The sequence below is a fragment of the Pygocentrus nattereri genome, chromosome 25, assembly GCF_015220715.1.
Source record: "Pygocentrus nattereri isolate fPygNat1 chromosome 25, fPygNat1.pri, whole genome shotgun sequence".
NCBI classification, from domain to species: domain Eukaryota; kingdom Metazoa; phylum Chordata; class Actinopteri; order Characiformes; family Serrasalmidae; genus Pygocentrus; species Pygocentrus nattereri.
This window is the reverse complement of record NC_051235.1, coordinates 27,737,861-27,764,174: the sequence shown is the minus strand read 5'-3', so window position 1 is coordinate 27,764,174 and position 26,314 is coordinate 27,737,861. Positions and strand designations below refer to the sequence as shown.

Sequence of the window (26,314 nt, the reverse complement as noted above, 5' to 3'; positions counted from 1 at the left end):
GTCCGCTCCAGCCTGAAGGGATCTGATTTCCGTCCGCTCCAGCCTGGAGGGATCTGATTTCCGTCCGCTCCAGCCTGGAGGGATCTGATTTCCGTCCGCTCCCGCCTGGAGGGATCTGATTTCCGTCCGCTCCAGCCTGGAGGGATCTGATTTCCGTCCGCTCCAGCCTGAAGGGATCTGATTTCCGTCCGCTCCAGCCTGGAGGGATCTGATTTCTGTCCGCTCCCGCCTGGAGGGATCTGATTTCCGTCCGCTCCAGCCTGGAGGGATCTGATTTCTGTCTGCTCCCGCCTGAAGGGATCTGATTTCCTCCCACTCCCATGAACAGCACTGAAAATTTGTCCCACGCTGCAAGATATTGTATCGGGTCCCGCGGGAGTGCAGACCCCCGATACAGAGCTCATTTTTTAAAACTCCAAACTACAGATGCCTTGTCTATCATACACAAAAGCCATATATTCGAATAACCAGCGCATCCCAATTATTTCCATTTGTTTGTTTCACAGGGACCTGAGTAAAGGTGGAACAGTGGAGAACACTTTTGATAAACACTCCATCAATCTGGAGCGTGGAAACCCAGTGAGAGCAGATTTGGCCTTATTGCTGGAGGGAAATCGCACAGAGCCAGTGTAAGTCCTGAAGCGTGTAGTACTATTTAAACCCTGTTTGTTACTGCATACAGTGTGATGATCCAGCCTGTGCTCCTGTCTCCCTCAGCCTAGTGCCGCACATGTTCCCCAACTTCATCAGAGCACCAAACGGAGCCGAGGCCAAGCCAGTCAGCCAGCTGTACGAGGGTGAGGTTTATTTTCAATTTAAAATATTTCACTGCAAAACAATCGGTGTCAAATCTTAACAAGCTGGTATGTCTTGTAAATTTCAGAGCCCCTAAGGGGCCGTGGTTTAAAAAAAAAAGTTGGCATTTCATTCCCTTGCAAATGTTTTGCATTATGATGCAACAGTTTGCATTCACTTGCTTAATCTCAGACATGAAGCAGCTCATTGAATTTTACGTTGATCTTGGATTGAAATATAAAGACAACTTGATTGTTATTATTGAGTGCAAACTGAAACTGAGATCGAGGGTCCACATACAGTCAAAGCTACATTTACAGAGACTGCAGAGAACAGTTGCTGAATAAATTGCTGGCCAAACTGGGAAAACAGTTTTTAACGTTAGCTATGCTAAAAACAAAGCACTAATATAGGGAATGTTGTCTGGTCTTTCGTTTGCTTGCTGTCTGACGAGCATTTATTTGCGAGGGAACGCAATGTCTAACTTTTTTTTAACCATGGCCCCTTAAGGTCTCTGTAGAAAATGAACAAAAGATCTTCATTTTTAAAGGTTCAACCACTAAGACTAGATTCATATGTAGAAGATTAATCAGCTTGAAAAGGTCTGAAGATGAAACCTTTTGACCTGTTTTAAATGCAGTGATTTGGAATGATTTAAAGCCTGTAAAGCTCTAGAAATCTGCCCAGTCAATAGAGAAAGTTGTCTTGATCTGTCTTCATTCAGAGCAGAGAAGCTCAAAACTCCCCAAGCTGATGAATCTCACACACGCAACCTTTCAGTTCTCCAATAGGGTTCCTTCATTTTTAGGAGTCTGTATACTTACACACTTAAAAAAAATGGTTCTTCAAGGGTTGTCTAGTAAAGAAAATGGTTCTGTATAGAACCATGAACACTCAAAGAACCTTTCTATGATTAAAGGGTTCTTTATATCTTGAAAGGGTTCTTCACACTGATGGAGAGTGTGCTGTGGATGGTTCTATATAGAACCATTTTGAAAAGGGTTATTCTATTATGGCACTGGCGACCTGTCCAGGGTGTATCCTGCCTTCCACCTGATGACCGCTGGGATAGGCTCCAGCACCTGGCTTTGAAAATGGATGGATGGATGCATGGATGGATGGATGGATGGATGGATGGATATTCTATTATGGCAAGTTTGACATCATAAGAATAGAAGAACCCTTTTTGGTGCTATATAGAAACCTTTTCAAAAAGGCTCTATACAGAACCATCTACAGCACATTCTCTGTCAACCTGAAGAATCATTTCATTATGCAAAGAACACTTTGAGCGTGCAAAGCGTTCTTTGAGTGTTCATGGTTCTATATAGAACCATTGCCTTTACTGTAGAACCCTTGAAGAACCACTTATAGGGACCAGTTTGCTTTATATAGATGAATGAAGTTAACGGGTCACCACTGTTTGTCTTTAGCTGTTAGCCATTTTAGCATTGTTGGCCAGGTTCCTCTCTAGCTGCTTCGTCTAGATGCTGATGCTGCTGGTGTTTTGTGGCAGGAAATGAGGAGGGCTACCAGAACGTGACGCTGTCTCTGAAGAGGGACGGCTCTCTGGAGTGGTGGGACATCAGCATCGCGGGCTGTAACACGTCTTCAGTAGCCTGCAAGGTCTTACGCATGGACATCTTCAACGACAAAGTTAGCCCACCCAGTCTGGGCTTCCTGGCTGGATATGGGTATGGAATTCCACTTGTGTTGTGGAATGAACACAGGAGCTTGCCTTAAAGGGGAATTCCACCCCTTTTTTTTTTTAGAATTTGTGCATAATTCTAAACAAAGTCATTGTGTTTACATGAAATTTAATGTCATTTATTCCAATTATAGATTAAGACTGAGGTGTTTACTTAACAATCCGATGAAAAATATCTGTTTACCTCCGAGCCAAAATGACATGCATGCGTAGAGAACCACTTAGTGTGGATGTTACCGTGACAACGAGCATCACATGAGTCCAGTCAGTGAGATGAGCTGCAGTGAGCAGTGCTTGTGTTTTTAATTGCTTTAAAATGATGTCAGACTCAGGAAAACGTCCTTCACATGTACTTATTAATGAAAGCCAATAGGAAGACGTCATGCTCTGAGACACATAAGCTGGACGTCCATCCCACCGGTCTTTTAAAGATCAGAGCATAGATTTCATCTCCTCTGCAGACCAGTTATGTTATAAACTTGCACCATGACGTGACGCACATGCTCAGAACGTACTTACACTCTACGATTGGGAGTTTAATTAAAGGCCTTTACACTGATATTGTTCTTCTATTTAATAGATTATTTACAGGATTACCCTCCTCGATAAATCAGATAGAAATTGTATTCCGAATGGCCTCAGTTGGACTAGTCCTTTCCGACTGAGCTGTATACGTGGGCGTATTCTATTCCGATTGATTTTTATGCTGCATATAAACATAGCTGTTGAGTGGTTTGGTATAAAACGGTGCGTTGTAGAAAAACGAAGTATCTCAGATTACTTTACAGCAATGGCGATAGGAACCAACAGTCACAGAGTCTACAATACGTTTTATTCACTATCCAAAACCACCAGTGAACCCACACAAGTTCTTTGAGGTGTTGAATCTAAAAATAAAGACAATTCTTCTTTGGTTACCATCACACCAAACCCGTCTGAATGACTGAGCTTACATCTTAACAATTTAATAAGCAGAAATGATTATTATTCAGTGTTTATTGTTCACCTCTGTTAAGAGCACTGCAGCATTTTCTTTGCTGTAACATGCTTTATTGTTTTTATGTTGTGAAAAACCAAGTCATTTGCGTACACCAATAACATTCTGACCACCTCCTTGTTTTTACACTCACTGTCCATTTTATCAGCTCCACTTACTGTATAGCTGCACTTCGTAGTTCCACAGTTACCGACTGTAGTCCATCTGATTCTCTGATACATTGTTAGCCCCCTCAGTGGAGCTGATCAAATGGACGAGCGTAGAAACAAGGAGGTGGTCATGTTATGCCTGATCGATGTATATCCGCCTTCATGAGCTTAGCTCTGCCCATTCGTGGTGAGGTTAAAAGATATTTTTCAGCCTGTTTTTTGAATGAGGCAAAAATACAGAGCAGCCAATCAAAACAGAGGCACTTTAAATACATCAGCCTTAAACATCCAGTAAGAAGTGCTTTTAATACATAAACCCATACAAACCTCTTTTCTCACAAGGAAAATAAGATGAATTTATATGTAATGAAAGAACAGTTGGACCAAAACCGTGTTATAGCTGATAAGTGTTCATTCTCCTTCTCCCGCTGTAGGATCATGGGGCTGTACGTGTCGGTGGTTCTGGTGATCGGTAAGTTTGTCCGAGGCTTCTTCAGCGAGATTTCACACTCCATCATGTTCGAGGAGCTTCCATGCGTGGACCGCATCCTCAAACTGTGCACGGACATCTTCCTTGTCCGAGAGACGGGCGAGCTGGAGCTGGAGGAGGAGCTCTACTCCAAACTCATCTTCCTGTACCGCTCCCCAGAGACCATGATCAAATGGACGAGGGAGAAGAACAAAGACTAGACTCGTATTTGTCCACCTGAACTACCTGTCCTTTTCGTAGCGTCACCCGGTGCAGGTGAGGCGCTCTTATTCAGTGCCTTCGTTTAGACGTGGCCTTTCTGTGGGCCCAGCTGGAACGAGTGGAGCTTCAGCGTTAAGACTCATCCATGACGTGGCACTTGCTGAGGCTGTAACGATGTTTTATGAGCACAGAGATGAGCACATAGCGATTTCTTCTCAATGCTGCTGAGCTATGCTGACACAGTGCGTGTTTGAGAGAGAGAGAGAGAGAGTGAGAGTGAGAGTGAGAGTGAGAGTGAGAGAGAGAGAGAGAGAGAGAGTGAGAGTGAGAGTGAGAGTGAGAGTGAGAGAGAGAGAGAGAGAGAGAGAGAGAGAGAGAGAGAGGCTCTCTGAATCTAAGGGCTTGGGTATACAGGGGTTTACTAGGTTTCTGTTCATTAAGGCTGAGCCATGCTTACATAATCCAGTTTCCGGCAGAGCCCCAGGCTCAAACAGCCTTATTGCGTGAATGTGACCTTATCCTAATTCTGACCTTGAATACGTTGCTGTCTGGGATTTTCCTTACAATACACTCTGTAAATGGACAAGAGGTCAGGCGGAGATCTTCTGATAGGACCTTTTATGCTCCAAAACAAACACTATTGTAATGTATTTGATCATGTAGATGATAAACGCACCAAAAACTTTGTTTGTTTACAAAAAAAAAAAAAACACCCGACAAACAAAGACAGCTACACCCTTCAAAAATAAAGGTGCCAGAATGGCGCAATGCCATAGAAGAACCAATCTCCTAAAAAAACCTTTCAGTGGATGATCCTTTATAGAGCCATTTTCAGAAGTGAGATGTATGAATGAGAAGCATATTTATAGGTTAAAGAACCAACACATAATATACAAGGTTCTAGCCCTTAAACTGGTACGGAACCTTTATATTATGTGAAGGTTTATTAATACTTTCAAACAGGACTGTCCAAATTGGCCTGCCAGAAATCCCATCCCCTCACTCACTGTGAGAACAGATCTATTTTAACACTATTTAATTGTTATTTTCCCTCTGAAAATGTTTTTTTGTAAGTATTTTAGCTTCGTAGTGTCCATCCATCCATCCATCCATCCATCATCTTCCGCTTCTCCGGGGTTCGGGTCACGGGGCAGCATCCTAGCTTCGTAGTGTAATTTTATAAATATACGTTTAACATTCATGTTTTGTCTTTTTGGCCTATAACCCAACACAAACACTGCAACCCCCAAGCCAAAAAAGAACAGCCCTGCTTTACAAGATCATTAATATTTCACAATACTTTTCAGACATGGTTCTTTAGTGAACCAGAAGTGGTTCTTCTGTGGCATCGCTTATTAAGGCACCTTTATTATTATTAAGCGTGATTAAAAATGGTTATTATTATGAATTTCTTATGAGGCAAAAGGCTTGAAGTTGTATGTAGTTGCAGTTAGGGCTGGGTATCATTCAAAACTTTTCATTAAAGGTAGCTTGATCTTTTCTGAGAGATACAGTTTAGTGCCTTATTTTAAATGGAAGGTGGGTGTGGCTTAAACAAGAAATCAGTAAGAAGTGCTGGAAGTGGGTACATATGGATCGCTGACTAATCAACGTATGTTTACCTGCACTTCATAATCCGATAACTGCAGAAAATCAGATTTTGCCAGTAATGTGATTGTGTTTTTATGCACTTGAGTAATACGATAATGGGAAAACTCCGGGTCTATACAAGTCAGACAGTAATTAGATTTCTGCTTTAGAACCAGCCAATAAACTCACAGAATAAGATGTGACGTTAATGTAAAATCAAACTTCATGCTGCAGCTTTTTAAAAAAACTGTCGCTTTACCTGAAAATATTAACATACATCGTCTAGAAGACCAGAAATATTTCAGCGTCACTCCAAGTGTTTTGCTGCGTCTCACGGCAACGCTGGCTTGTTTTTCCAGTACCGCTGTCTGAGAAAAACCCGAAAGAAATCAGAGTTTACATGCACTGAGAAATCTGATTACTGAGCTAAACTCAGCTCTCACTCAGATTTCTAGATCAGCGTATACTGTTTACATGACCGTTCTGATAATCGGATAACTGCAGAAATCCGATTATCATCGGATTATTGAGTGCATGTAAACACGTTGTTAATGAATGTGGAATGTAAGACTGACTACTTTGGTTATTGAGATTTGGTATTGACTCACATGGAATGTTTTTATTCTCTAGTATTGAAGCAGTTAGACAGCATTGAGGCAGTTGCTGCCACAGAAGTACTGAGTTTTGATACCCAGCTCTAATTGCCGGAGGCGGAAAGACTTGCCTTTTTCCTGGAGTCGTACAGCTAATAAGAATGAATGGAAAATGACACTTAAAATTGCCGTCTACTAGATTGCCATGTTACATGATAAAGTTTTATATGGTAAGTATCTTTCTAGAATACTTTTACACATCCTTTAGTTTCATTTTCTTACCTGCCAATTTTGGTAGCGCATTATTTTGCGAGTCCACTGTAGTCGTTCACATTGTCTCAGCGAAATGCCACATAAGTTAAATGTAATAGAGTCTGTTAAACTTAATGGCAAAGCTAAACCTAATCCTTCAGCCTAGACCATAAACTTGACCCTAACCCTAATGCCTTTGATAACCAAGTTTCTCCAGATAGTTTAACAGTCTGAGAACTTGTACCGTAGCTATAGGGGGCTCCCAAAATATTGCGTGACCCAAAATTCTAATTATTTTATCAGTGATGGCTGGAATTTTTACTGTACAAACACAATAGCAAAAACATCCTTTTCTAACTTTCATACTTTTCGAAAGACCTGTAACTTTCTATTTATTCATATTTTCACAAGTCTATTTTCAGAAAATCAAATGTGATGTGAAAAATCTTCGTGACAATTGACATTTTGCAAAATAACAGTACATATTAAAATCAATGCACCTCTACGTATGATTCCTGTTATGTTTCATACAACACAAAGGCCTTTGTTGTGGCTGTGTTATAAAACACTGAGCTGTGGAGTAGCTGAAAGGAATTTATTCACTTTAAAACTATTAAAAAAAGGATAAAATTAAGCTGTTGTTAACAGAAATGGTTTGTTTAAGCAGCTTCTAGTGGAGGAACAAAGTGGGCCCGAGCTGTGCAACGAAAGGTCCAAACAATTCATAGTGTGCCCCTGAAACGTGACCCACGTTTGGCTGGACATCTGAACAGGCCAGCTATTCTTGGTCATCATCCGCATCCTCCAGAAGGAACTCGCTGATCTCCTGCTTCATCTGGGCCCTGCGAGGCAACAAAGAGACCCTTTTTCAGCAGAGCAATCAGGAAACCGCAGTTAACTGGTGGTGGTTTTTAATTGAACACCGGAATTTGACAGAATTCCAGACCCATCTTCAAACACAAAAGTCCTAAAATAACCTTGTTTTAATTAATCATTTATATAATTTATGTAATATTCCTATGTAGTAGCTCTAGTTATGGTTGTGCATTGCAAATTCCTATTTTTTTCCCCATAGTAATGAATGGGGTGAAAAATTGGACAACCACCTACTGGACAGTTCTGCATATACTTTCTCAAGGCAGGCCCCCAAGCACGAATTCAATGTTCTGCTGACCCGCATTTATCTGCTTGTCTTTTTTTTCCTCACATAGACTCCCATTCATTTTGCCACCACTCAAAGTCCATTACTTCATTGCCCTAAAGCCACCAAATTACATATACTCTCTAAGTGTAGGGCCTCAAACTCTACTGCACAGCTATACCTGCCTGCACTCCTCTATGCATCATTTTTTCATCCCTCGTTCCTCCCGTAGAGTGCTATTCATTTTCGACCAAACCCCAGCCCTGACTTTTCCTTTTGCCCAGTAGACATCAAAATGCAGGTACTCACTCTAATCCACAGCCATACTGACCAGCACTCCTCTATGTGTTGTTTTTTCATCCCTTGTTCCTCACTTCATTTTCAACAGGTTACACTTGGCAACTCCCTACGAACAACTCAAATACCCCATCCACCATGTCATAGCAGAAATTGAGCAACCACATGGGATACCATAGCAACTGCCTAGCAACACCTTAGCAACCACTGGGATACCATAGTAACCGCCTAGCAAGAACCTAGCATAAAGTGGGAACCATTTAAGCTGCCCAACCATTCTGTTTCCTTCAGGAAATGCACATTTGAGTATTCAGTCTACTAAACAAACTCAATCATATACAAAAATAATGATTTTGGCAACGTATTACTCACCTCCTCTGCCGTTTTTCAGCCTCCAACGTAATGTACTGTGGTAGGGAGTCCACTGCCGTCTACAAGACAAACTCAAATTAGCTATCTGCATCAGTATTTCCCAGTCCTGCTCCTTCAGAACCTCTGCACTGCACATTTTTGCATCTTCCCTGCTCCAACACACCTGCCTTACAGCATCAGCTTCATGAATTTGAAGTAGGTGTGTTGGAGCAGCAAAAACTCTGAAATGTGCAGTGCGGGGGCACTCAAGGACTAGCAGTGGGGGAACACTGGCCTACATCATAAAAAATACAAGAGCTCTCAGTGTACAACCGACTGTTTAGCCAGAGGAACAGGCCGTCTGCTCTACAGGAGGCTTTTTATGTTGAAAACATGCTGTATTTTACTCACCATGTCTTTCATAGTCAGCCTACAACTGTAACACAAGAGGCTTTTCAGGTCTGCAGATGCCCTGAAAAACAAAATCAGCGTAGTCATGATCAGGAATGTCCTGATGAAGTTTTCAGCCGAGTGCCAGCTGTTGGCCTTTTTATTTTCCACTTTAAAATAATTAAAACAGCAGACGCTCAAAGGAGAATTCCACAGTTTTCAGAATTTCTGCATTATTCAATCATTAAGGTGTAAACAGTGATTGAGTGGCTTGACGTGAAACTTTCCGTTTCAGAGAAACTGAGTCAGAATTGCTCACAGTGGTGGTGATAAGAACCAGATGCATGGCGAGTTTAAAGCCTCTAAACGCTCCTTCACAGAAAGTTATTATATTAAATGGTTACAAATACGCTGCCTGATGCTTAAGGCATTGTTTTGTGATTAAACAAGTTTAGCTGTTTTTTAAAATCCACCATGGCATTTAATCAGAGGTACATGCAGGACATTGTCAAGCAAAACGTACCTAAATATATATCAGTATGTATTTCTTCAAGATTTACCACTATTTTACTATTAAAAGCATCCTGAACAAAAACTCAAACATGTCTAAGCTCACTGTTTATTCTGGAGAGTAAATAACTGCTTGTGTTCATGTATTAGACAGTGTGTCTTCAGGGGTCTGTCTCAGGAGGCAGGATTTATGGCTTAGTTAGCTAACTTTACGCTTTGATCTAATCCTGGATTTTCTGTCTCACAACGGTGGAACCTGCCATGGCAACATATGCTACAAACAGAGTAGGTCAAGGTCAGGATTTTATCATCATAGTTGGATGAAGAATATCGCTTTTTTCACAGATGAAACAAATCATACTACATAGATATTAATTTAAAGCGATTATTAGTCCTATTAGTGCTGCTTTTTACTGTTAAACATGTAGAAAGTATATTTCTAAGTCTATTGTTTTTCTCTAGACTCCTCCTCATGTTTCACCCGATTGGCTGTTTCTTTCATATGCACATATGCATCATAGCTAAAATATCTAAACATGGTTATTAACTGTCCTAAAATGAGTTAACCACTGTTCCTTGTGTTAGGTTCTGAGCCATTTCACATCAAGCCACCCTCAATCAAAGATTGAACCATCCATCCATCCATTTTCTAAGCCGCTTCTCCATCAGGGTCGCGGGGGGGTGCTGAAGCCTATCCCAGCAGTCATCGGGCGGAAGGCAGGATACACCCTGGACAGGTCGCCAGTCCATCGCAGGGCAGACAGACAGACAGACAGACACAGACAGTCACTCACACCTAGGGGCAAATTAGCATGTCCAATTGGCCTGACTGCATGTCTTTGGGAGGACTGTGGGAGGAAACCGGAGAACCCGGAGGAAACCCACGCAGACACGGGGAGAACATGCAAACTCCACACAGAGAGGACCCCGGTCACCTGGCCGGGGAATCGAACCCAGGCCCTCCTCGCTGTGAGGCGACAGCGCTACCCACCACGCCACCGTGCCGCCCAAAGATTGAACCATAGAGAAATTTTGAAAAATTGGTGGAATTCCTCTTTAAACCTACTGCAGCTCTTTTTTTCATCTAGTAAAGTGATTTACGGCTTTTTGAAGACCTTTTTTAAAGAACACCGTTGTACAGTGTACAGATTTCGAGAAAATAAATGCTGCATCTTCACTGGTAACATATAAAATCACAAATAGGTTCAGACTTCTAAACCAATCAGTTAATGTATGGCATGACTGGCTCTGATGCTTTCAGCTAGGACTGAGTCATCCCTGTTAACGTAGGAACGCTGGTGTTCCCCCCTCACCTGGATGTAGAGCAGCAACCTCCAGCCCCACAGCCACTCTCCTGACAGCAGGACTGGCCTGGGGACCCTGCTGTGGTCGAGGAGGGTGGGTCACTTTGGGCCTTTCCCACAGACAGCCGCTCAGACAGCAGAATGGCTTGGAAGGCAGAGGCTTCATCTACAAAAATACAGCGTTAGCATTCAGAATAAGATGGTAATAATGCTTCACTTAGATTTCCAAGAACAACATCCTTTCAAGACACAACTGATGACAGTGTGAATATTTTTAGCGCCTGTTGGCGTCACTACATGCCTGCTTTGGTGTCGAGAGCACACAGACAGAGAAGGCACTTGACAGCAGGTTCAGCGCTGGAGTTCAGGGGAGGACAGGCCGTGTGGAGCTTCTCGCTCGTTCTAGAGAGGAACAAACAAGTGCTAGCTAACTGTGAATGTCACTTAACTGGCCAAGTGGACTCGCATGTAAAAGGAAATGGGAAACGGTTCTATATAAATAGCAAATACAGTGTACAAGCAATAAATAAATACAATACTATGCTACATAGGGGACCACAAAATGTGAAGAGTTTAATTCAGGCACTCTGTATATTTGTAACAAGTTTGGTGGATATGAGTTTTTTTAAAGGAATAATAGCTGATGTATAAAGAAAAACATTTTTATTACTCTAATAAAAGGTGGCATTAAGCACTGATATTTCATGTAAGTTTAAAGTTCACTCCCAACAAAAATCACAAAAAATTTTCATTCTTAAGTGGTCTATTAAAGCGATAGAAGATGAGAGGGAGGAGTGCGTTATCGCAAAATAACATCTCGGCTGTGATTTGGTGGCCGTAGATCATCACAGCTCACTCCCCGAGTGTTCTATTGTTTTAATACAACAGTTAAATAAATAAAGTAAGAAATGAAACTGGATCGTTTAATGTTTTAATGCTCAGTTCCTTCCTCCAAATTACAGCTCCTTAACGAGCAGCTTGAAGCTAGGTCAGAGTAACAAGCTCCGCCCACTCGCTGCTCAGCCAGAAGTTCGTTCTCCAGCTCCACACAGACCAACTGACCGTTTGGGAATTTAGTGTAGTCTCATCTTCAGAGCCCGACCAGATCAGCTGTCGGTCAAATGTGATCTTAAAAGTGTGGCAACAGCATCTCAGAGGAGTGACAGTGTTTCTGAAAAACCTGTGATGTTATGACGCAATATCAGCACGGTTAAAATGCCTGTCAACCAATCAGCTCGTGTGACCGGAACTAACTGTGGTATATTAAAGCATTTTTTTATTTTTTATAAATTTTATCACAGGAAAGGCGTTTTTACACCACATCGTGCCTAAAACTCCCTTCCTTGTGAAAAAGCAACAGTAACGCATGGCCATGAGTGGCTAATTGCTTTTATAAACATAAAATATGATAAAATCCACAATTTTTCAGAAAGTTAATTAAGCTATTATTATTAAATCAACATTAGTAATTTGCCAAAAAAAATTGTTCCTTTATAGTACAGAATCGTTACCAAGCAACCATGGACCACTGCATGAGGTGGACATTCGGTAGCCCATCGCCATATTGCAGTCATTTCATGCCTTTTTGGTCGTCTAACAACGAACATATCGCTGTTGTTCTATCTCCATTTTTGTTGTTTTTCAGTGTTTGGCATGATTTGAAAATGCCTGTTGTTCTCTACATTGTGTGTAAATTTCATGATGAATGGACCAAAAGAAACGGCCAAAAACGACCCGGTAAAATGTCTGGTTCCATTGACTTCCATTAAAAGTAAAGTATGTTTTCTCCTTCTCCTTTAAAGTCACCATTTTGGAGATTTTCTTCAGACAACAGTGATTATATATATATATATATATATATATATATATATATATATATATATACACACACACACACACACACACACACACACACACACACACACACACACACACACACACAAGTCCATGTTATGTGTTGTACCTGTAGATGGTGCTGACAGTGGAGGGGAAGTCGGCTTGCAGTTTGATGATGAAACTCTCAGTCAGTCGCTGGATACTCGCCTTATCAGGAACCTGGGGACAAAAACACAAAGCATTTATGTGACATTTCACCTGTGAATGTGACCTCATTTGCATAATAGGCTCCCTACTAGCATCCTCTTCTTACTGGCAAGGTTGGGTGATATATTTGTGCAAAATCTGTGCCGAGACGTGCCGGTGTGTTTCGCTGATAAACGACACAGACCACACTGTCCTAAAACCAGGGAGGTGCACTGGAGTGGAGTCTGTCTCAACACTTTCACTAACGTACAGGGGAATCGGCCTCCAGGCGTTTGGGGTGGTAAGAAAGACAGAGTGAGGCAGTAATGAGAGCTGTCAGCCCAATGTCTGTCTCTCTCTCTGTCTCTCTCTCTGTCTCTCTCTCTGTCTCTCTCTCTGTCTCTCTCGCTCGCTGCTGGACGACACCCCCACCCTCACCCCTAAATTTCCATGTCAACTCTTACAAGTCAAACAGATGGACTACAGTCTGTAACTGTAGAACTACAAAGTGCAGCTATACAGTAAGTGGAGCTGATAAGATGGACAATGAGTGGAGAACCAAGGAGGTGGTCAGAACGTTATGCCTGATCGGTGTAACATAATTATTATATGACCAATTATGAATTCTGCAGCAACCTGATTGGACAGGGTAGAGAGTGCCTTTTTAAACTTGATCAGTGTTTACATATTGTTTTAAACTCCCTTTTTTAAAAACGAAGGTAATCTGGTTTTTCCATTATACAGACCCTTTAAAAATAAAGCATAATGATTGTAATAAAAACTTAAAGCTGGCCCAGGGTCTAATGTATGAGGAGGGCAGCTCTCTTGGCTTTGTGACCTCCACACGCGCAAAGCCCTGATAAATTATATAATTACAGCCTTGCAGTAATAACAGAGTTTGAGACTGAAGGGATAATAAGTCCCATCACTGGAGGAGTCTTCGGTTGCTAAGGTAGCCAGTGTACAGAGAGTCTTACCCTTGACTGAGACAGACTCACCTTGGTGTCCAGACCTGGGATGAAAACAGATTGCACGCCAAACAGCCTGTTGTAGAAGGCAATCTCTTTGGAGGAATAGTCCCTCATAGGCCGCACAATCACCACATCACCATAGCGAGGGTCAGAGAAACCCTGAAAACAGTGGAGGCCAATTGCACAGGAAGATATGAAAGCAACACTTTCAGTGAAAAAGCAACCAAGGACGAAAGAAAACAAATTCAGGCTTCAGGATGGGGCCAAACAATTTGGGGAAAAATACTAATTGAGATTTTTCTCACTAATTTTGCAACTGCGATCTAAATTTCGATTATTTTCCATAAATAATTCAGACCTGTACTTTTTACTAAGAAGACCAGAAATACACCTGTTCTGGCCTGAGGCTTGACCCTTTAATGCAGTGTTCCAGCAAGCCAGGATGTTGTGGTTGTGATGTCACTACACATGGAGGTATGGTTGCTTTTGAGTGGTCTTAACTCTACAGGCAGTACAGAACTCTGTGCTAATAGGGTACATTTCCCCTCTTAAAACCAAAGGCAATGCTTTTGATAATGTTACAGTGCTGTGCGAAGGTTTTAGGCATCTAAGCAAATGTTTAAACACCTCAGCAGTGAGTTTATCACAATATACATTAGAATAAAGTCGTATTCATAATTCAAACATAAAAACAATAAAAAGGAACAAGAATTTCTTGGGTCCATATTTTTCCTTGACACCTTCACAGCCGCCACAGAGACTCGTTAATATCATCAATGACATCATGAGCTCAATTTACTGAAGCACTGATTGAACTAGGAGCTGCTTTTTAACTACATATAATACTGGACTTCCTCGAGGAGAGGCTTGGAAATGGGTAAACAAACACACTAACATCCAGAAAATCACTGTTTTATTTATATGATTTTAATTTATATGATTATAAATATATATATATATATGTATTCTATACATTTTGTTTATTCAAATATTAACACTTTTCTCAGTAAATAAACACAAACTAGACAAATAAATAGATTTTGAAAATGTGTCTTTGGACTTTCGCACAGTACTGCAGTCTACACCTTCAAAAAATTGCTGCTTTGTGATTTAAAAATTGCTCTTAAATTAAGATTTCATATAAAAATGATGAATCTGTCAGCCCTACTTCAGGATGAGTGCTGCTACTGTTTTTAATGCACTGTAGTTTTCTCTGTTTTAGACAGCAGTATGTCATGAAGAGTCAGAAACCAGGTAACCAAGAAATTACACTGAGTTTCCATATTATTCCATCATTAAGATGTAAACAAAGTGAATATTCAGAGTGGTCTGATGTGAAATTGTGCCCTGCAGAGAAACTCGGAACTAGGAACCCAGGGGTCATACTGTAAAAATAAAGCCAGGTGATGGTAAAATAGAGCCGAGTTTTAAAATATACATTTCTTTAGGAACTATTTTGCCTTGCAATACCTGCATTTGCCTCTCTGCCATAATCAATCATTTTAAAAGTATATATGATTTAGGCCAAATCTGTCATAAAACAATCCCTCAGGCACTGGGCAACATGGCTTAACTTTTTGTGAGGGAGCTTGTAGAGACAGACCCTTCAGACGTCCGGCTCCTATCACCACCACTGTGGACAATTGTACACACTGTAGGAAGACTGTAGGAACTTTCATCAGAGTTGACCTGGTTTGAAAAGATCAGACTCTTCTGTTCTCAGAGTCAAAAGGCTTAAGGCATTAAGGCAAAAACTCGCAGAACAGGCTTAAACCGGTACATGTTCTCACCGTATCAGCGGCCAGAGCTGCTCCTCGTCCCAGAGAGATGTTACTGAGCAGCTTGATGGACAGACGCGTACAGCTGTCCCCCATCATCACCTTGGAGTAGCCGCTGACGCGGGCAGTGTGCAGGATCAGGTGCTGCCTACAAACCAAAACACACACAGATAATCACACTCGGGTGGGACGAGCGAGCAGGTGGCCGAAAGAGAAGCGTCCACAGAAACATCCCACAGCAGCTTTACTGTCTGTCTGTCTGTCTGTCTGTCTGTCTGTCTGTCTCTTCTTTCACTCCGTCTCTCTCTCTCTCCTCTTCTCCATTTTTCTTTGTTTTTCTTCCTCTTTTTCCCCTCTGTCTTACTTTCTCCTTTCCTCTCCCGTCTTTCTCTCTCATTCTCTCATTTGCTTGTCTTCCAGTCTCCCCATGTCTTTCTACTCCCCCACTTCTTTGTCTCTTTTCTTTGTCTCTCTTCTTCTCTTTTCCTCTTTCCATTTCTGTCTGCCCATTTTTCCCTCTTCTCTCTCCCACTTTCCCACCCTCTCCATTTCTCATTTTTCCTGTCTCCTCATTTCTTTCTACCCTCCCACTTTTCTCTTTCACTCTTCTCCCCACCCCACCCCATCTCTGTCTGTATCCCCCCCCTTCTTTCTCTGTCTACCTACTCCCCTACTTCTTTCTTTCTCTCTCTCTCTCTATCTCTCTACCCTGCCTTTCTCTCTGTATCTCTCCCTTTCTTTCTTTCTTTCTTTCTTTCTTTCACTCTCTATCCCCCACTCTCCTTTCTCTGTCTACCCATCCTCATACTTTTCTCTCGCTCTCTCTCTGTATCTCTTTCTTTCAATCTCTCTTGCCCTCTCCCACTCACCTTTCTGTCTACCCCCCCCCTCTTTCCCTGTATCTTTTTCTTTCTCTCCCTCTCTCCCCCCATTCTCCTGTCTTTCTACCCCCTTTTCTCTCTCCCTGTATCTTTCTTTCTCTCTCTCCCACCTCTGTCTACCCATCCCCCACTTCTCTCCCTCTCTCTATCTCTTTTTCTCTGTATCTCTTTCTCTCTCTATATCCTTTTCTTTCTCTCCCTCTCTTTCTACCCATCCCCCTTTTGTCTCTCTCTCTCTCTCACGCGCATGCTCTCTCTACCCACCCCCCACTTCTCTCTCTCTGTATCTCTCCTTTTCTTTCTCTCCCCCACTGTCCTTTCTGTCTACCCACTCCCCCACTTTTGTTTCTGTATCTCTCCCTCTTTCTTTCTCTCTCCCACTCTTTCTCTTTCTACCCATCCCCCACTTCTCTCTCTCTCTCTCTCTGTATCTTTTTCTTTCTCTCCCTCTCTCCCCCACTGTCCTTTCTCTGTCTACCCCATTTCTCTCTGTATCTCTCTCTCCCTAATCTTCTTTTTCAGTCTCCCCTTTTCTCCTGCCCCCTTTTCTCTCTCATAGTTTCTCTTTCCATTTCTCTCTGCTCCTTTCTCTCTGTTTTTTTTCTTTTTCTCTCTATCTCTCTTTTCTTTCTCTCTGTATGTTCTTGCTGATTACACTGCAGCTCTCTGAGTTATTGACTGAAACCGAGAACTCCGTGCACTTGAAGGCCCAGCGCTTTCTGATGACTCACACAGCACTGACAAAGAGTTGTGATCAGAGTGAGAGAACGAGACATGGAGAGATGCTGAGTGGAGACAGCATTAAGAAAATGAATAAAAATGGAAAAGAAAACGCAACGAAGGGACATTACAATCTTTCAAGTGTCTAAGACATTCCTACAGCTCAGTGAGCTTGGACTGTTTACTGTGGAGACAAACTAAAAATACAAAAATATGCTTTAAGCTTTTATATGAATAAAAACTGTCATTATTTCTAGGAACAAAATGGGATAATGTTAGGATCGTCTAAATGTAACAAAATGTTAAAACGTTTTTTTTTGTTTGGTGTTGTGTTAGTTATATATATATATATATATATATATATATATATATATATATATATATATATATATATATATATATATATCTCTATCCCCCCCCCCCAGGTGACCGGGGTCCTCTCTGTGTGGAGTTTGCATGTTCTCCCCGTGGGTTTCCTCCGGGTTCTCCGGTTTCCTCCCACAGTCCAAAGACATGCAGTCAGGCCAATTGGACATGCTAAATTGCCCCTGGGTGTGTCTGTTTGCCCTGTGATGGACTGGCGACCTGTCCAGGGTGTATCCTGCCTTCCGCCCGATGACCGCTGGGATAGTCCCCCCTGCGACCCTGAGGGAGAAGTGGCTTAGAAAATGGATGGATGGATTCTATATTCCACTACTGTGTACTCAGTTCCTCTAGTCCCACTTGTGCAGTCAATTTATTTTTAAATCCACTCTAAATCATAGCAGAATAATTCAACTCAATCGTAGGGAAGCCTGATATTTCACGATGTGCTGTTTAATTCCCTGTAATTCCCTGTGAGGTCACCCCTATTCAACACTGGCTAGTATGTACCCAACCATTTAAATGTTATGACTGCTGTTAATGGTACAAACGCCATTTTGGTTGCAGACTGGTGTACAAAATGATTCTAATCATGCTAGTCCTACACAATTTCACCTTTCAAATAATTAGTACGACACTAGGGCACTGCATAAAAATTCTGCATGGGTGGCGAGTGGCGCAACCGTCTAAGCGTTGGCCCCATCATCGGGGGGTTGCGAGTTCGATCCCTGGTGAGGCCTCAGCCATCCGTGGCCGGGAGTCTAAGAGAGCACAGTTGGGCTCGCTCTCTCTGGGTGGGTAGGATGGCCCCCTTCTGCCCCATCACTCAACGCAGGTGTCTATTAGTTGACATAACAGATCGGACAGTTGGCGTTTTCCTCCGAGCACGTTCGGCTGTGCCATGACGTTGCGCAAGTCGCAGTTCGAAATGATGCAGTGGGGCTTCACAGGTCTCGGAGAAAGCCTGTTTTAGCCTTCACCCTCCTGGTGCTGGCGGTATTGTGTGACTGGAGGAGTCCTTCCTAACTAGCAGGTGGAATTGGAGACTACTAAATTGGGAAAAGTGGGTAAAACATAAAAAAAATATAATAATTCTGCATAATTAAATAGTGAAGGTGTAAACAAAGTCATTCAGAGTGGTTTGGTGGGAAATGCTCCATTGTAGAGAAATTTACAGTCAGAATTGTTCACAGTGGTGGTGATAGGAACCACATGTTGTTTAAGAGTGTAATGCCTCTAAAAGCTCCCTCACAGAAAGATATTACATGAAATAGTTATGAATATGCTGCCTGATGTCTGAGACCCTGTTTTACAACAGTTTTGAGATAAGATTCTGGTCCAAAAACTATTCTTGACAGAGCAGCATGTGCACATGCAATATAGTCCCAGATTTTCCACTATTTTATCATCAGCGTCATCACATAAAACCCAGAAGACACGTGTAGGTTCACTGGTGGACCAACCACCACTGTAAAGCATTTGACATCACACCACTCTGAACGACTTTGTTTACATCTCAAAGATTTAATCATGCAGAAATCTGAGGAATTTTCCTTTAGGAAATATTAGATGTGTCCAAAATTATGAACAGAGCTGGAGAAGATTCTAAAATGAGAAAGCTGTATAGCATTGAGAAATAAGCCTCTTAAACTCCTTGGGAGGGAAGCGTTTACAAAAATAAATAAATAAAGTAAGAAATTTACATTTATTTCATGCCGTTACTGAATAATTGGCCTTATGATTTGGTCGTGTAAATTCAGATAGACAAACTAAAATACACCCTGGAGAATAAGAGGCTATTATATAGAATTCATCATACCCAAAAAGTGAAGATCAAATCTTAAGGCAGAGAACATGACAAAAAAAAAAAAGAATGTAAATAGCTAATTACTGTATATTATTGACCATGTTACTCACTTCTTATTTACAGGATTCTTGAAACATACACTCACCGGCCACTTTATTAGGTACAAGTTCAGTTGCTTGTTAACACAAATAGCTGATCAGCCAATCACACGGCCGCAACTCAGTGCATTTAGGCATGTAGAGGTGGTCAAGACAACTTGCTGAAGTGCAGACTGAGCATCAGAACGGGGAAGAAAGGGGATTTAAGGGACTTTGAACATGGCGTGGTTGTTGGTGCCAGACGGGCTGGTCTGAGTATTTCAGAAACTGCTGATCTACTGGGATTTTCACGCACAACCATCTCTAGGGTTTACAGAGAACGGTCCGAAAAAGAGGAAATATCCAGTGAGCGGTCAGTTGTGTGGACGAAAATGCCTTGTTGATGTGAGAGGTCAGAGGAGAATGGGCAGACTGGTTCAAGATCATAATAAGGCAATAGTAACTCAAATAACCAACCAAAACCTCTGAGGAACGTTTCCATCACCTTGTTGAAAGTCTGCCATGAAGAATTAAGACAGTTCTGAAGGCAAAAGGGGGTCCAACCTTTTACTAGCAGGATGTACCTAATAAAGTGGCTGGTGAGTGTATATAACCCCATTTGCAAAAACCCACGTTTATGTTATTACTGGATAAAAAATAACTAGAAACTGAAAAAGATGGTTAATATGGTAGATGATTCAGTAGTGTACATGCAAAGTGATGCTGAACGGCATCCTGAACCTTTTTCGTCACTGAATCTCACCTCAGGGTCTGCAGCATGTCCTCTTTGGCTGTCAGAGTCTTCAAGGAGGAGAAAAGTCTCTCCAGTGCCTGTCTGTGCTCAGGACCGTACTGGGAGTGGACACTGAGACGGGCCATCGCGTCTTGGGCTTCCTCTCCTGCAGACTCGCTGTGTCTCTGCTTTACTTCATTCTGCTGAATATACTGAACCACTGCTGCTTTATAGCTGAGGCCTGACCCCTCTGGGCTACAGGACACAGACTCCAGCACAGAGTCAGGCAGACCGAAGACCTAAAACACAGTCACAAACACAACACCATACCAGCTCAAATGAAATGACTGTTGTTTGGGGGTTTTCTTTGACACAATAAACCAAAAAATAAATTTGATGGTGAGATGGAAACAAAGTCATTCAGAGTGGTTTGCTGTGAAATGGTTTATTGTAGAGAACATTTCTGATTTAGATTTTATTACAGTGGTGGTGATAGGAACCAGGGGTCACCATGACTACAACACATATAAAGTCATTTTATTTACTATCCAAAACCTCCAGTGAACCTACACTAGTTTTTATACGTAACGTTGATGTACCCTTCAAAACTACTGTAAAACAACGCCTCAGACATCAAGCAGTGTATTCATAACCAGTTCATGTAATAAATGCATTCAGAGGCATTATTAAACTCTTCAGACGTCTGGTTCCCATCACAACCACTGTGAGCAACTCTGACTTGGAAAGTTTCTCTACTACGCAGCACTTCACATCAAACCACTCTGAAAAACTTTCTTTCCATCATAATGATTAAATCATGCAGACATTTAGGGCAAAAATATTAAATTCCTTTTTAAGATTAGCTGGTGCCAAAACACACACTAAACGTCCAAAAGTATCCAGACATCTCCTCTAATTAGTGAACTCAACTCTGGAGCAGCTGCATATGAGCCTAAAGGCCCCAGGCCCAAAACCAAGCAGGGGGCCAGAGGGCTTTAATGCTTGGCTGTGGAGCAGCGGAACTAATCATCCAACATCAGTACCTGACCTCATTAATGTTCTTGTAGCTGCAATCAAATCCTCACAGCCATGTTCCAACACCTAGTTTAAAGACTTCTCGGATGAGTACAGGCTTGGACATGCAGTGTAGCTTAGGTGCCGAGGATGAAGGTAAAAATGTGTTTTTCATTGATAATAGCAACAATTCCACACGACCATCAAAGGAGGCTATTTGGGAACATGGGAGATAATGGACAAGGTGATGCAATTCCCTGAAATGAGCCAGAAAAAAAAGCATTTGGCTTAAAAACAAACCCAAAAACAGATAAGATGAAATAATGAGGCACAGCAGATAAGTTGCAAAGATCAAAGCAATAACAAACATGAAGACGGGTAATGTCTGATTATACTCTAATTAGGTCTGGGTAGTTTCAGCGCCGTGACTCTATAAAAAGACGTCTGACAGAGCAGACTGTCTTCTCCCCTGTTCAAGTTTGAGGGAGGGGATCGCTTATGTCTCCTGAAGTCTGAGATACTTCAGAACTACAGAGCAGAAACATTTTACAGTTAACATTTGAGAGGATATGCATCTGATATCACAGAAACTTCTTGAGTCTGAAATCTGTTTAGTCACCATGACAACTTTAGTTAGGACTGAATTTAGGACAGAAGCTATTAAAGATCAACAGCTCATAGTCTTACCATCAACTCCAGAGGAGAAAAGTTTAACCGAAACATCCTAACTGGACTAGGGCCCAATCCCACTTCTTCTTTTGACTCCTATCCCTTGTTTTTGAGTGTCACCCTAACCCCTTGGAACTGAGTCATAAGGGGTAGTGGTTCAAATCTTCCTCTATGAAATGAGACCCTCAAATAAAAGAGCATCACTTCATTAACAGCTACCAGCGCTGCTCTGTAGGCGACCCTGCCCGTCTGCAGTGACAGCAGAGGAGGGGGACGGTTCAGCTCCTCACTGCTGGGCTTTAGTTACTTTTAGGGATCAGACGCCTTCAAAGAGGGGGGCAATTATTTATTATCACCCACCTGGCACTTCAGGCGTCAGAACTGCTGGACGGGAAAGTTAGTTAGCTATCTACCGAGACATTAGCATGCTAGTAGGCATTTTTGTATGCTTGTTATGAAGGAAACGACCGTAATACATTAAAACAACATAAAACTAAGATAAAACAGTGGTTATCGTTATTTTTTTAAAGAGAAAATTCTCATATTTGTGGGTTTCTTTGGTCCCTTGTGCTGCATCTTGCTGGTTTTTATACAGCTTTTTTCCCTCATAACACTGTTTGTAGTGAGTCTCTGAAAAGCCTCCGTTTGGAGGGCCATGCAGCCCCAACACTTCACCCCAACAAGAATTGAGACACCATAACCCTAGACCTGAACGTTCAAAACAGAGGGCTAAGGGCGAAGTGGTAGGGGTGGAGGGGGTGAAATGGGATCATGCCTAAATCTCCTAAATTCTGTTCTAACTTTAAGATAAACCCCAGACGAGTCTTAACTTCTGCTTAACCATCTGTGCCTGTTGTTTTGTGCAGTTACAGGCATTTTATCTACACTGAAAACGGTGCTTTGAATTGTGAGGGTATTTTCTAACAGTGTTTTAAAATCCCAGACGCTGTAGATTTGATCTCCACCATTCCCTATTATTACCTTTCTGTGTGTTAATGTTGATGGAATATTACAGTGATGGTGGTGAATAATGAGGAGACAGAGCTGAATGTCTGTCTGTTTATTAGAAGGAATAACAGAGTGCTCGGCTAAAGCATTTGGGGAAATGGAGACTGAAACTGGAGAGTGGCAACACGCTGAAAAACAGCAGGGGGCGCTTAAATGTAGTTTTGTTTGACCTTTTTTGTACCAGTAACGGTAGCTGTCTGGCTACCAGACAGATTACCAGCGAACTTGTAGAAGGGAGAGTTACTACTCTGTAACGTCTTCCTGGGTTGATCAAACACTAGAGGGCGCTCCCGAGCGGGTTATAAACGCTTAAACATTTTTAATGTAAAAGAATATATTCATATGTGATTAGAAACTATTTTAACTTTTCATTTTTAGCAGTTGAGCTCCATTCACTATGGGCTCGCTTGCAGGCATTTTGCAGTCATGCTTTTGATATAATGAGGGAAATAGGCAGTGAGCAGGCGACTCCTCACATGACAAATGATTGTCCACTTTGATCGAGTAGGTTAAGATTTCTTGAGATAAGATGCTGTAAGATAATATAAGATTCCTAAATCAAGATAAGATTTGCTTCTGTAATATTTATTTGTGAAACATCTTATCTTGACCTGTCAGAGCTTAAGTTAAGACAAAAAGATAAGGAGTTTCTGTAATACGGCCCCTGGTTCACAGTAAAAGTGGCTCGCTCACTTCTCTATCGCCTGGTTACCTGCTCCAAGGGGACTATGTAGTAAGGGAATCCTGTCTTCCTTAAGATGTTCTCCAACAGGGCTACAGCCTTCTCCCTCTCTTCAGCACTCTGACCGCAGGCACCACCCTCTGTATAATGAAATGACGTCAATCAGCCATTCAGCCACAATTTTGCCATCATGTAAAGAGAAGACTACGTACTATGAATCTGTCAATCCTTAAAATGAATGAATGCAGTTACCATCAATGTAGATGATGCCAGGCACAAATCGCAACTTCTTGGGCGCGTCCCGACTCAAACCCTGCATAAAGCAAATAATTACAGAACACTGAGCCAAACAACGTTGAAAATTTATCACCTGACCTTTTTCCTGATTTAAATGACTGGGGATGGTCTTCATCTGGAGTAACTGAACCAATACCTCTTGAACTTGTGCTAACATGGAGCTGGACGCTGGCCCACCAGAAACGGCCAGCAGCACCTGAAAGAAACGACATGAAAAACATCCGTGAGAATTTTGTGTTAGAATAGTGTCTAAATTGAGTGTCTCGGTTACGTTTATGCCTGCCTTCTCTCCAGGAAAGATGACACGATTCTTCCCCAACATGGCTCGAAATTTGTGTACAAAGTACTCCTTGAAGCAGCTCCTAAATCAGAGATGATAAAAGTTTGATTATGGCAGGATGTATTATCTCTACCTGTATACTCTAAGATCCATGGTATGCCCTAGATCTAGCAATATATATGTTAGATAATGACCATTATATCCATGATGTAAAGACTATACAACAGCAGTGTCACCGCTGCCATGCAGTTTGTTGTTGTTCTGAGAACTTCATTCATGATATCCAGGACCTGACAGCTATAATTCATAAAATTTAAGACGTTTTCTTTCTGAAAATCAATTTTCTGTCTGGTTGATGTTTTAACTGCTATACAGAACAAATGTATACTTCTGGTGTCCAGTTGGTCATTGTTTATCTTATTGAATATGACCTGGTGGACATAAAGTAAGACACTATGAATTGATGTCAGTAATCAACATCATGATGTCCAGAATCTAAGCGTCCAATTTAATATGAAAACTCATAAAAACTTTTTAAGTAAAAAGTCACGGGCTGGAGGTTACAGACCAGCCCTGTGACCAGAAGGTTGCCGGTTTGGACCCCTGAGCCAACAGTGCGTGTCTGAGATGTCCTTGAGCAAGACACCTAACCCCCAACTGCTCCCTGGGCGCTGAGGATAGGGCTGCCCACCGTGTGTGTGTTCACTAGTGTGTATGTGGTGTTTCACTGCACAGATGGGTTAGATGCAGAGGTGAAATTTCCCTGTTGTGGGACTAATAAGGGTCACTTAATCTTAATTGCGGGTTATTTTAGACAGTAAATAAGAAGACTATATTTGAAGTACGCTATTTTCAAACGCCCTGCTTCCCATCACCACCATCATAAAGAAACCTGAGCCAGTAATTTCTCTACAATGAACTATTCTATATCAAACCAGTCTGAATGACTTTGTTTACATCTCAACAATCAAACTACATAGAAATTTTGAAATCTTAGTGGACCTCCCTGTTTTCTTTATTAATGCTAACCTCAAGTTTTATCTGAAACTGTGACAGATTTGGAAAATATAGTGAAATTAATCAATATTACTGAGTCCTTTGGCTGACAGACTTATAGGTTGACTTTCCAGCACTCACCTGCAAAAGGCATCTCCCAGTCGGATGATGAGCACCGCAGTGCTCTCTTTACACTTCACACAAGTCTTAGAGACCCTACAAACGTGAACATGAAAGATGAGGAAACATGACACTCAGGCAGACAGGTAGCTCTAGACCAGTGTCTTTAAGCCCTGGTCCTGGAGGCCCACTGCCCCACACTTTTTACTGCTTTTCCCTGCTCTCAATACACCTGATTCAACTAATCATATGAACTACATTGCACCTTCTGTAGCCACATGTGGCACATCTGGACACCCCACACCTAGACACTTTACTTCAGTACCAACATCTGCACATTTATTCAGTATTGTCATTATATTACCTTGTACAGTCATTATTGCACTGCCACTTTCATCTCAGGTTATAGATATTATTCCAGATTATTGTATGTATGTCTGTAGATTGACTGACTGCTACTGGCTGCTCAGTTTCCTTCAGGATCAATAATCTATCTATCTATCTATCTATCTATCTATCTATCTGTCTGTCTGTCTGTCTGTCTGTCTGTCTGTCTGTCTGTCTAATCAGCTCGCTGACAGCCCAGAATTGAGTTCAAGTGGCTGTATTGAGGCAGGAAAAGCACCATATTATGCAAGGTAATGGGCTTCCAGGCTCATTGTGGGGAAGCACTGCTCTAAATGATATGACCCTGAAACTTCACCCTAGACTGACAGCAGGACTCTGCATTGGCTACAGTGATGAACTCACCCTGGCACAGACCTCCTCTCTAGATGTCCACTGTACTCCTCATCAACCTGACACATGACTGGACTGACTGTCTGCTCTGGACCATACGACACGGTGAGAGAATCCTGAGGAGAAAAAATGAAAAACCAAAGCTAAAACAACCAAAACAAACAGCCCAGCCTGCGTCCACGCCTGCCATCCATGCTGCTGGCCCTTTCTGATGACGTGCGCAGCATCGCCTCACCGCGTCCACTCTTTGTACGATTTTCGCTTGGAATCTGATCCGAACTGACGCGAAATAAACATCATTAGGCCGAAAAAACGTGTCTCGCTCACGCAAACGCGTGAGAAAAAATGAACAACATAAGATTCATTTCGTCAAAGTGCCCGTGCGTCTAT

General features: G+C 41.9%; 2 protein-coding genes across 5 annotated transcripts in view; one reads left to right on the top strand and one right to left on the bottom strand.

Moving 5' to 3' along the window:
* Positions 1-7,280, top strand: part of piezo1 (piezo-type mechanosensitive ion channel component 1) — a 180,532-nt gene extending 173,252 nt beyond the window's left edge. For all 4 annotated transcript variants that reach the window (XM_037534600.1, XM_037534599.1, XM_037534598.1 and 1 more), the window contains 4 exons: positions 507-629; positions 718-797; positions 2,312-2,489; positions 4,084-7,280. In XM_037534600.1, the coding sequence (XP_037390497.1) occupies positions 507-629; positions 718-797; positions 2,312-2,489; positions 4,084-4,339 (637 nt within the window). In that variant the 3' untranslated portion in view covers positions 4,340-7,280. The remainder of the gene's footprint in view (positions 1-506; positions 630-717; positions 798-2,311; positions 2,490-4,083) is intronic.
* On the bottom strand, positions 7,139-26,308 carry ctu2 (cytosolic thiouridylase subunit 2 homolog (S. pombe)). The gene is made up of 15 exons (XM_037534607.1): positions 25,937-26,308; positions 25,208-25,282; positions 24,074-24,152; positions 23,927-23,986; positions 23,746-23,806; positions 23,524-23,633; positions 20,151-20,419; positions 15,552-15,687; positions 13,789-13,920; positions 12,732-12,823; positions 11,070-11,170; positions 10,778-10,934; positions 8,976-9,036; positions 8,586-8,644; positions 7,139-7,617 (listed from the first exon to the last, which is right to left on the bottom strand). Exons 1-15 carry the CDS (start codon positions 25,990-25,992, stop codon positions 7,554-7,556), a joined length of 1,512 nt encoding a protein of 503 aa, XP_037390504.1. The 5' UTR covers positions 25,993-26,308; the 3' UTR covers positions 7,139-7,553.
* Between the last annotated feature and the right edge of the window lie 6 nt (positions 26,309-26,314).

What these genes read in the sequence shown, in the direction of transcription:
- ctu2 (XM_037534607.1), bottom strand. Translation starts at nt 25,992, where the DNA reads ATGTGTCAGGTTGATGAGGAGTACAGTGGACATCTAGAGAGGAGGTCT. An exon ending in CTGGGAGATGCCTTTTGCAG is followed by an intron (nt 24,153 to 25,207) that starts GTGAGTGCTGGA and finishes TCTCTGATTTAG; the next exon opens with GAGCTGCTTCAAGGAGTACT. An exon ending in GGTTGCTGCTCTACATCCAG is followed by an intron (nt 9,037 to 10,777) that starts GTGAGGGGGGAA and finishes TTTGTTTTTCAG; the next exon opens with GGCATCTGCAGACCTGAAAA.